General features: G+C 55.7%; 1 protein-coding gene across 1 annotated transcript; it reads left to right on the top strand.

Moving 5' to 3' along the window:
• Positions 1–645: 645 nt before the first annotated feature.
• MIOX (myo-inositol oxygenase) lies at positions 646–2862 on the top strand. Its single transcript, XM_011384150.1, has 10 exons — positions 646–687; positions 1174–1254; positions 1433–1513; positions 1614–1776; positions 1865–1932; positions 2063–2172; positions 2244–2311; positions 2403–2452; positions 2545–2657; positions 2754–2862. The coding sequence occupies exons 1-10, from the start codon at positions 673–675 to the stop codon at positions 2860–2862; spliced, it is 858 nt and encodes a 285-aa protein (XP_011382452.1). The 5' UTR covers positions 646–672.
• Positions 2863–10129: the final 7267 nt, after the last annotated feature.

The following is a 10129-nucleotide window of genomic DNA, read 5'->3' as shown; positions in this document are numbered from 1 at the left end:
TCCCTGAGTAAACCTCACTGATGACCAGAACAGGCGGGGCGAGGGGAGGCAGCCTCTTCCTTGGGTCTCCTTGCCCTCCACGCGTAGAGGTAGATGGCCAGCCTCCGGGCTTCCCTTGGGTCTGCTGTACGGATACCCCGCCCCTGCTCCTGCTCCGGGCTTCCCTTGGGTCTGCTGTACGGATACCCCGCCCCTGCTCCCTGGTGGCCGTGACCCGCAGCTGTCTTTGCTGCACTGGAGCCTGGCCTGCTGGCCCTGGCTGCAGTGATGGCCTTCAGGAGCCCTTCACTCCAACGAGTGTCAGAACGACTCCTTCTGAAACCAGCCCCTGCCCTGCCTGGTCCGGGGTACCTGTGGCTCTGGCGCTGGTGTCTAGGGTCTGCACCATCTGCTGGCCCGACCTAAGCGGCTGGCTGGTCAAGGCCCATGGGGCAAAGTGGCAGGACGGTCTGAGCAGCTGGCCTGGGAGTCTGCTCTGGGAGAGGGGCGGGGCTGCTCCTGTGCTGACACATTAATTTTTGAGTCCAGGAGGACGGTGGATGGTCACTCATTACCAAGGGTCCAGGTCAAGGGGCTGAGTGGTGTCCAGTCACTTATGTAACGTGTGGGCATATATAGGGGTACACGCCCTGTGGGACTCTTACCCACCTGCCCGCTCTGCTCCCTCTCAGGATGAAGGTCGCTATGGTGAGTTCCCCAGACCTCACACTGGGTGGCCCTGCTGCCCACTCCTGGGGTGCGGGGGGGCGGCTGTCCCTCGTGGAAAGGGGCCGCAGCTCCCGTCCCAGCTGGTGCCTGCCCGCCCGCTCCCCCAGTGGAAGGGCTCCTCGTTTCCTGCGGTGGTCCAGCTGGGGCAGGTCTGCAGTCAACCCCTCGGCTCCCAGTGGCCCGGGTCTTGAGGAGGAGATGGCCTGTGGGTGCTGTGTTCCCTGGAGGCAGACACCCTCTGCCGTCCACCTGCACACAAGGACACCAGGCACAACAACGCCTTGGCCTTGCCAAGGCCGCTGCCTGGCGCAGGGGCCAGAGACGGGTGTGCTCGGGAGGGGCTGTGCTCTGGGGTGTCCACCCGCCTCGGTGACCCCTGGCTTAGCCCTGCGCTCCGGATGGCGGGGGTGTCGCACTTCCTCATGGAGCATCATGGCGAAGTGGGTTCAATTCCCACCCAACCAGGGCCCAGACCCTTCCCTGGCCTACCGGCCTGAGCTGGACGGGGAGGCGGCCAAAGACAAGGGCAGCTTCCGGAACTACACCGTAAGGACCCACTCGGTGCCCACACCCTCGTCCCTCTGCTCGTCCCCCCTGGAGCCCCGCCCCCACCCTCCACCCAGCTGCTGCCCCCGGGACGCCCAGGGTCACACCTGTGAGGCCCGGCCTGGGGGAGGCGGGAAGCCCGGGGCCGGCCAGGCCTGGCTGACCCTCCGGCTTGCAGTCCGGCCCGCTCCTGGACCGCGTCTTCGCCACCTACAAGCTCATGCACACGCAGCAGACGGTGGACTTCGTCAGGAAGAAGGTACCGGCCGGCTCCTCGGCCGCAATTCTGAGGGGGCAGAGAGGGACTGGGCCTGGCCCGGCGGCCCGTGGCCGCGCTGACCTGTCCCTTCCTGGCCCAGCACGCCCAGTTCGGGAGCTTCTCCTACAAGAGAATGACGGTCATGGAGGCCGTGGACATGCTGGACGAGCTGGTAGATGAGTCAGACCCGGACGTGGACTTCCCCAACTCCTTCCACGCCTTCCAGACGGCCGAGGGCATCCGCAAGGCCCACCCAGACAAGGGTGCGCCCCCGCCCCGCCCCAGCCGCGGTGGGGGGCTGCGCTTCCCCAGCAGGCCCCGCCTGCAGCCCGCCTTTCCTCTCCCTCCCAGACTGGTTCCACCTCGTGGGGCTCCTGCACGACCTGGGGAAGGTCCTGGCTCTGGCGGGGGAGCCCCAGGTGAGGGCAGGGATGGAGAGGGCTTGGCAGGGTGGGGCGGGACAGCCTCGGTTCTGGGCTGGGGGCGTGGGGGGGCCCCCTCGGTAAGCGAGCCAGTCACGCCCACCAACAGCTGCTTGTCTGTCCCCAGTGGGCGGTCGTTGGAGACACCTTCCCAGTCGGCTGCCGTCCCCAGGCGTCTGTGGTTTTCCATGACACCACCTTCCAGGACAACCCGGACCTCCAGGATCCTCGATACAGGTGCTGCTCCACCACTGCTGCCCCCCGAAACCCACGCTCCAGAAGCCCTCACCCACTCTCTCTCCCTGCAGCACGGAGCTCGGCATGTACCAGCCCCACTGCGGCCTTGAGAATGTCCTCATGTCCTGGGGCCACGACGGTGAGGCCCGCTGGAGGCTGGCTGCCCAGGGCTGGCCTGCGGTGGGGGCCGTCCCTCTGGGTGCCTGGCAGTGACACCCTTTCTCCCGCAGAGTACATGTACCAGGTGATGAAGTTCAACAAATTCTCTCTCCCGCGGAAGGTAGGTGCGGTGGGGAGGCCGGACCAGCGGTCCAGCCCGCCCAGCCCCGCCGTGCCCTGAGCATGCCCTGCGTGGCTTCCTCCTGTCCCCAGGCCTTCTACATGATCCGGTTCCACTCCTTCTATCCGTGGCACACGGGAGGTGACTACCGGCAGCTGTGCAGCGAGCAGGACCTGGCCATGCTGCCCTGGGTGCAGGAGTTCAAGTGCGGCCATCCCCCTGGGGGACTGGGAGGGGGAAGGGGAGGGAGAATAGAGTATCAGGGGCTTTTCCACAACGCATTGTCCCTCCCTTAATGCAGCAAGTTTGACCTGTACACCAAGTGTCCCGACCTGCCAGACGTGGAAAAGGTGAGGCCCTACTACCAGGCGCTCATTGACAAGTATTGCCCTGGGGTCCTGAGCTGGTGATGTGCTTGCCCACCCTGCTGAGACCGGCCGAGTGCCCCAGGGTGACAGCCACTGCCAAGCTCAGTGACAACCCACCCCTGCCTCCTCTGGGACCCCACACACCCACCTTTGGTCTGTGCTCCCCATCCTCGTGGCCACTCAGCCCGGTGGTAATAAAGACCTTGAAGCAGCTTGAGTCTGACCCTCATGAAGGCCGTGGTGTCCTGTGGAGTCAGGCAGTCTGTGTCCAGTCAGTGGCCTCTTGGACACGTGTGTCCAGCTGTGCCTGTCGCCATAAACGTCTCGTTCATCCTCCCAGCTCCAATGTTAGAACCTGGGGTCACCCGACTCTCTCTTACATTCTTAAAATTGTCACAAAGTCCTCTGGACTCAATCTACTTAAAAACAAACAAACAAGAACACTTTCTAGCTAACGAACTCACTACAGAAAGCATCAGATGACAAAGGCACAGCTTAGTTGCTACGAACACAGCCCATGAATAGATGAGATACCCCAGGGCCCTCCCTGTGCCCTGAGGCGTACCCCCGCCTTGGCTCAGCCAGTCACCTCCGTTCCTAAGTGGTTTTATCCCGTGTGTACCCCTCAGGGCTCAGTGGAGCAGTTTAATTCTTGGAAGAAAGTGGGTCATTTGCCTGAGAGAATTTCTTTCTGTTGGGTTTTGCCCACGACAGCCCATGGCGCCTATCAGTGCTTCGCGTATTTCCCGCTCATTAGTTCGCGCATGGGGAGGCCTCATCAGATTCGGGTGTGGCTTGTTGGGGGCAAGAGCCCTCCAGAGCTGTTGGCGTGACTTCTATCAGGCGACACACGTCTCTCGTTTTGTCAGAAGCCACCGTGTTCAGGTTTATCTATAACACCCTTAATCCGCGAGGAGGCAGAACAGCCGCGGTCCGGCCACGTGCTGCCCTCCGCTCGCCTCCGGTGAGGCTCCAGGGCCGTCGCTTACTGTTTGTATGGGAACAGCAAGTTTTTACTCCAGCCTTTCCCTTGTCAATTTTGTAAGGGTTGTTCCCCTCGCGTCCCTGTAAGGCGATCAACTTGTCTGCTTTTGTAGGAGCGTAGGGATCTCGGCATGACTGCGCATTAGGTCATTGGGTTACCCTCAAGGATGCTCAGGGTCCCATCCTCGCCAGTGGGGGAGGGACTTCCAGTGGGCTCCCAGGTCTCTCTGACATGACCTCAATGGCCTCTGGAGATGTCTTGCTGACTGGTGTGACGAGACACCCAGACTGTCAGTTTCCCGTGGTCTGTGGTCTGTGCCCCCGGGGCCATAACAGATGACCACAGACTTGGTGGCTTAAAACAACAGAAATGTATTCTCTCAATTCTGGAAGCCAGAACTCTGAGATTAAGGTGTCGGCAGGGCCCCGCTCCCCCCAGAGGCTCCTGGCAGGATCCTCCCTGCCTCTTCCAGCATCCTGTGGCTGCCGGCGTCCTCTGGCTCAGGGCTGCATCTCTCTGTGCCCATCTCCGCATGGCTTTTGTGTTTGTCTCTCTGCTTCTCTCTTATAAAGATACTTGTCGTGACATTTGGGGCCTTCCCAGATCATCCAGGATAATCTCATCTCGAGACCCTTAATTTAATCATACCTGCAACATGGTTTTTCCTAATAAGGTCACACTCACGAGTTTCGGGGGTTTGTACAGACATTTTTTGGGGGGCCATTTATCAGCTTCCCACAGAGGCTGCTGCAGACCCAGAACTGCTCCAAGGAGCCCTGGTTTCTTTGAGTGAGAAATGGCATTTCAAACCCATGCTTGGGGCTGAAGTCGCAATCGCCTCTTGACCCTCCATCTCCACTCTGAGCCCTGGCCGTGGCCATCGAAGGAGGCGTTGCCCACTGTCCTCCTCGCCCTGCTCAGGCTGCTGCATGCCCGAGGCCTGTCCTGCCCAAAGCCCACCCTGGCCCTCCCCGTCAGCTGCTGCTCCCAGGAGTCTGTGGTCTGTGCCCCCGGGGCCCGCCAGCTGTGTGCCGGCGTCGGGAGAGAATGGGCACAGGTGTGTTTGGAGATTAGCCCGAGCTCTTCCCCATTCACGAGTTTCCTTTCAAACAACCTCCGCCTGCCCTGGGCTCCTTCCTTCCCGGTGCGGGCGGCCGTCCTCCTCCTGTGCCCCACCCAGCCTGTGAGATCCGGCAGGAAAGGTGCAGGGCTCCAAGGGGGTCCCTCTCTGGGGCTGTTCCATGGGGCGTGTAGGGGGCCGGAGCAGCAGGAAGGAGGTATCAGAGTAGACTGGACCTTGGCGATGGGGCCATGAAGGGCGTGCCCCAGGGTGGACAGACCTCCACCTTCCCGATAGCAAGGAGGAGGCGGGCCTCAGAGGAGACGGGTGGGGTAGAGGATGAGCCTTAAAGCTGGGCCAGGGGGACTGCTGGGCGGGCTGCCCCTCTGGGTTCAATGTTGCCATTCCAATGCCACCCCTGGGGAGACTCCCACTGCAGAGCAGGAGCAGCCGCCCTCGCCCCTGTCCCCAGGCCACCCCGGAGCCTCTCTGCGCCCCTTGCAGATCCTAACCTGGCCATCTCCAAAAAGGCCCAGGTTGGGGGGAGGGCAGTGGGGGCAGGGGTCTGTATTTCTGTCCACCCAGGGCACTGTCAGGCCTCACTGGGGGCTCCAGGGCATGAGGACAGCCGAAGAGCCCCCAGAAGGGAGGGAGGGCTTGGCTTCCCCTCTGGCTGGCACTGGCGTCCCACTTCCCTGGCCCGTGGGCCTCTCTGCCCGCGAGCCCCCTCTTGCTCTGTGCTAGCTAATTACTGCTTGGCTATCGCCCATGAGAACATAGGTCATTGCCCACGGGAACATAACATTCTAACAATAAGCTTTCTGCTTCTGTACCCCCGCTTGCACATCCGACCTGTGGGTTGAGTTAGTAAATAGAAGCAAAATAGACCCTTGTGTTCAGACAGAATGAGAAATGGGATTTAGGGCTTAAAAACCCTGTACCTCTACATTTCAGGGCTACTTAATTTGGGGTCTGCGTACCCCTGGCAGACCCAGCTGGCTGAATAAAGAGTGTGTTTCCTATAACTCACTGGTTTCTGGTGTTCTGTGTGTCTATCGGGGGCTGGCGGCTACAACAGCGCCTCCTGTGCCATCCGGCAGCAGTCTCTCGTCCCCACCAGTCTCCCTGGCTTGGGGCTCAGGCCTTCCAGCACCTTTCTGATCAGTAATGTTTCTCTTTAAATGAGCCAGTTTCCCTTGAGAAAGTGAGATGGAGAAATCCAGAATTTGTTTTCAGGCCTGTTTGGGGCTGAACGTTGGGAACGCCGGCTGCTATTGGAAACCCAGCCGCCCACGGCCTGCAAAGCAGAACAGGTAATTCCGGCCTTTGCCACTCTGAACGGAAGGTTAATGAACAGAAACCCGCTTAGGTTGGAGCGGAGAGGGGCCTGCCCAGGGGAACCCCCAACAGGAAGAGGCTACTCTCCACCTCCAGCAGGAAAAAGGAGGAGCTTCTCTTCCCTGGCAACCACTCAGCCAATGAGAGATGGTTATAGCTCAGCCAATGAAAAGCCATGACACTTCTAGCTCCCAGTTTCCTCCAATGGGCTCTCTGTTAAAAAACGGCCCCTCCAAACGCTCCCTTTCCTCTATAAAAGAACTTTCCTCTCTTTTGATCTTTGGGCTTGCTCTGAGATCCCAGGTTCAGGATGGCAATTCTTCCTTTTTCCCAAATACACAAGAAGAAATATCTATTTGCTTAAGGTTGACAGAGGCCAACCTTTGGGGACAATGAGCAGGCAAGAGAGGAAGGGTGGCTGCTTCTAAAGGCACAAATGGCCCAAGAAAACACAATGACAAGTTCAAATCCCTCAATTTCAGCCCACGTTCAAGGCTGAGTGTGTGATTGTGCTTAAACAGCAGTTCTCAGAGTATGGTCTGCAGTTGCTTAGGGGGTCCCTGAACCCTTTAAGGAGACTGTGAAGTCAATGGTATTTTCATAATATACGGAGACATTACGAGCCTTTTTCGCTGAGTTGACACGATGGCGTGAATGTAAGATTGGGTAGACGCACAACCCGAGACGGTGGTCCCGGATGCTGGTCCCGTGTCCTTCGACGCTACACGCCCAGTTTAAAAAATGTCAGTTTTATTCAAGAATGTCTTTGAAGTAGTACAAGTTGTTAATATTATTACATCTCCATCCTTGAGTATGGTCTTTTTAAGCTTTCGTGGGGTGACTGAGTTTTCAGCTCAACCAGTCTGGTTTACTTAGAAGAACCACTGGTGATAAACTATATTGTCTTGGGTATTCAGCAGGTACTTTCTTAAAAATTAACAAAGTAAGACTGTTGCTTCAAGGAAAACAGTGACAGCATTTGTTGCCGATAAAATTCCACCTTTAAGTAAAACTTAGGACTTGGGAAAACTTGTGTGTGTTGGAAGCCGGACAGTTGGCTTCAGGATGTGAGTGCCTAACTTAAGCTTTGACTGAGAGGCGTCTGCTTCAAAGCAGGCCATCGGGGGGAACGAACACACTGTGGCCACAGGACCAGATACAAATCCAGGCCATCTACCCCCAATTGAGTTTCCTTTGTTTTAAGAGATATTGGTTCATTCTGATAACTGACTATTTTGGTTACTCGTCTTTTTTCTCTTTTCCTGCACTCCGAATACTCCACTTAAGTTTTAAATTCACCAATAAAGAACAAATCCATGAAACTCTGGGACCAACCAGGACACCAATGAAGGCATCACTCCAGGCCTGTGTTCCTCTCTACTCTCTACCCTGACCTCACTGTGTGCCCTGACATGCCTTGTACACCCGAGGGCCTGTACATAACAAACTGTTTTTTTCAAAGTTTCCTTATGGTTATTGATGAAGGGCATCTTGCAATCATAAAAGAGCCCCAAGGATCAGTCCAGTGGTAACTTTGGTTCGGGAAGGGGAGATGTCTGTGGGAAACTCACCAGAGGTCCAGGTGGGTGCCTCCCCCCCAGCATTTCCAGCTGATAGCCTTACTAGCGATCGACTGAGGCCCGCAGGAAACACTGTTTCTGCTACTGTGAACTTGACACCTTACTCGCACTTCAAGATTTTTCTGATGAGCTCGATGGTGATAGTAATGAATGTGAGTGTTTGGAGACTGTACAATGGAATGTCTCAATGTTTAGGAGATCTGCATAATTCGATGAGCGAATATTTTCCACATGACAATATATGATGCTCCAAAATCACAAAAGAGTCCCCAAAGGGTTTTCATGCAACAGAGGACAAAAAGCTCAGTGGTATGGTTTCAAATTCCAAATTGCGATGAACCCCTAAGAAACTACCACTCAGTTCTGATGAGGTATTAAAGGAATGTTCGCAATGATTTGCAACGTTTTCTAAACATCCTTCCTTTTTCCAACTCCATATCTGTGTGAGGCTGGATTTTCTTCATATATTTCAACCCAAAACATATTGCAACAGATTGACCAGAAGAGAATCCAGGCATTAAGGAGGTTTTGCAAAAATGAAAAACTGTGCCACTCTTATGGAAGCACACGCTTGCTTGATGTCTCAGCTTTTCGCCTACCACCTTCTGCTTCTGTGTAGCCTGTTCTCATCCTCTTTTCTGTGCCTCCAAGTTCCCACAAGTTCCTGTGATGCTGTGTGCTCTGATTCCTGTTTTTCTTAGTTCAGATTCTAAGGTGTGGGATCTGGCCCAGCTTCTCTTTCTATACCGGACCACAGAAAGTTTCCAGCCAACTTTCAGACTGGCTGCTCTTGGGGTACATGCTCATCTTGGTTCAGTTAGCCGGAGTCAGGAGAGGTCTGTGGTCCCTGCACCAGGATCTTTGGAAGGGGCACACGGTGGCACAGTGTGGCATTTCTGGTACCACCGGGATAGGAGAGAATCTGCTTCGCTCCAAAGACTCCTGCTTCAGCAGCGCCGTTGCTGACCAGAGCTTGTTGTCCCTGCATAAAGGACCTTCTTTTGCTGTCTGTGTCTCGCAAAAGAAGTGATTGGTCACTTCCTAGGATGTTACTTCTCCTTTCCTGGCCCTGCTCCAGTTGTTTTAAGTGTGTAACTGGCCATAATTAACACACACACACACGACTTGTCAATTTGCCTCTTCAAAATGAAAAATGATTTCACCCCTAAAACCAACCAGCCTCTAAAGAACGCAGAATGATACACAGTCCAAGCCTCAAGAGCCGTGTGCTGCAACACTCTAAAAATTGCCAGAGTCAATTTCAAATAAAATATTTGATAAAACAAAACAGAACACTATGCCACTCTTCATACTTCTTGTTTCTGGAAATAGTTCTTTTTCATTAAAAAATTTGCTATTATTGTAACGTGTTATGAATTTATTATGTTTAAATGCAATTAATAAGTATTTAAAGAATTTTTTGTTTTATTGCCAGTGTGGTAAATGTTGACAGAGATAGTCCTTGTGAATGAAAGCTCTTTGGGGTCCTCCATAAGCGTAAAGAATGTAAATAGGCCCTGCGGCCGGGTGACCCAGCCAACTTCTTTTTGCAGGAACCCTGCCCTCTGCCCCATGAGGGCAGAGGAGGGGGTCACGTAGGAGTGCAACCACAGCTAGCTGTCACCAAACTCAGTATGGCCATAGCATGCACCTCTCCCGAGGGGGCGAGTCGGCCACCATGGTGGGCACCGTCTGTCCCGCTGGGCAGTGATTTGTCATCATTAGCAGCCCTTCGTGTGTATTTGGACTTGCTGTCCCTGCCTGTGCTTCCTCCAGCACCGCTGTCCACTAACTCAGAGGATGCCCGTCACGGAGGTGGCCTGCGCAGCACTGTGTCTGTCTAAGGTCCTTCTTCACAGAGCAAGACACAAAGCAGAGGCTGGTATCTGCAGACCCCACACCCTACGACCCCCAAACTCATGACCCGATGGAACGGTGGCATGGCCAGTTGAAGACCCAGCCGTGGGGCCTGCTTGGAGACAACACCCTTGTGAGTCAGGATGCAGAAAACACCCTGTGCGTTGAGCCCAGAATCCAGTGTCCAGGAGCCATCGGGTCTATGTGGGTGAGGGCCTCTCACTCCTGCAACCAGTGACTCCTGGTGAGGTTGCTGCTGCCTGTCCCAGTGACACTGGTCACGCTGCCTCGTGAAGCGTGGGAACAGCGTGCCCTCCTAGACACACAGCTTCCCTTGAGCTAGACACAGCCTGCCACTGGATGAACCAGGGAGTTGGCCCCACACAGCTGTGTCCACAGTGTGACCTTGTCAGGCCTAGCTGTGGCAAGGTCTTGCTCACAGTCAGCTTAGTAAGTTTATTCATGACAGGGAGACATTCGAGAGAATTG

Source organism: Pteropus vampyrus, unplaced genomic scaffold (genome assembly GCF_000151845.1).
Source record: "Pteropus vampyrus isolate Shadow unplaced genomic scaffold, Pvam_2.0 Scaffold563, whole genome shotgun sequence".
Taxonomy (NCBI): Eukaryota; Metazoa; Chordata; class Mammalia; order Chiroptera; family Pteropodidae; genus Pteropus; species Pteropus vampyrus.
The sequence above is the reverse complement of the archived record's forward strand: the minus strand, read 5'-3'. Positions and strand labels throughout refer to the sequence as shown.

Coding starts and splice junctions, on each gene's coding strand:
- MIOX (XM_011384150.1), top strand. Junction 1,255..1,432: donor GCAGCTTCCGGAACTACACC/GTAAGGACCCAC, acceptor TCCGGCTTGCAG/TCCGGCCCGCTCCTGGACCG. Junction 1,933..2,062: donor CTCTGGCGGGGGAGCCCCAG/GTGAGGGCAGGG, acceptor GTCTGTCCCCAG/TGGGCGGTCGTTGGAGACAC.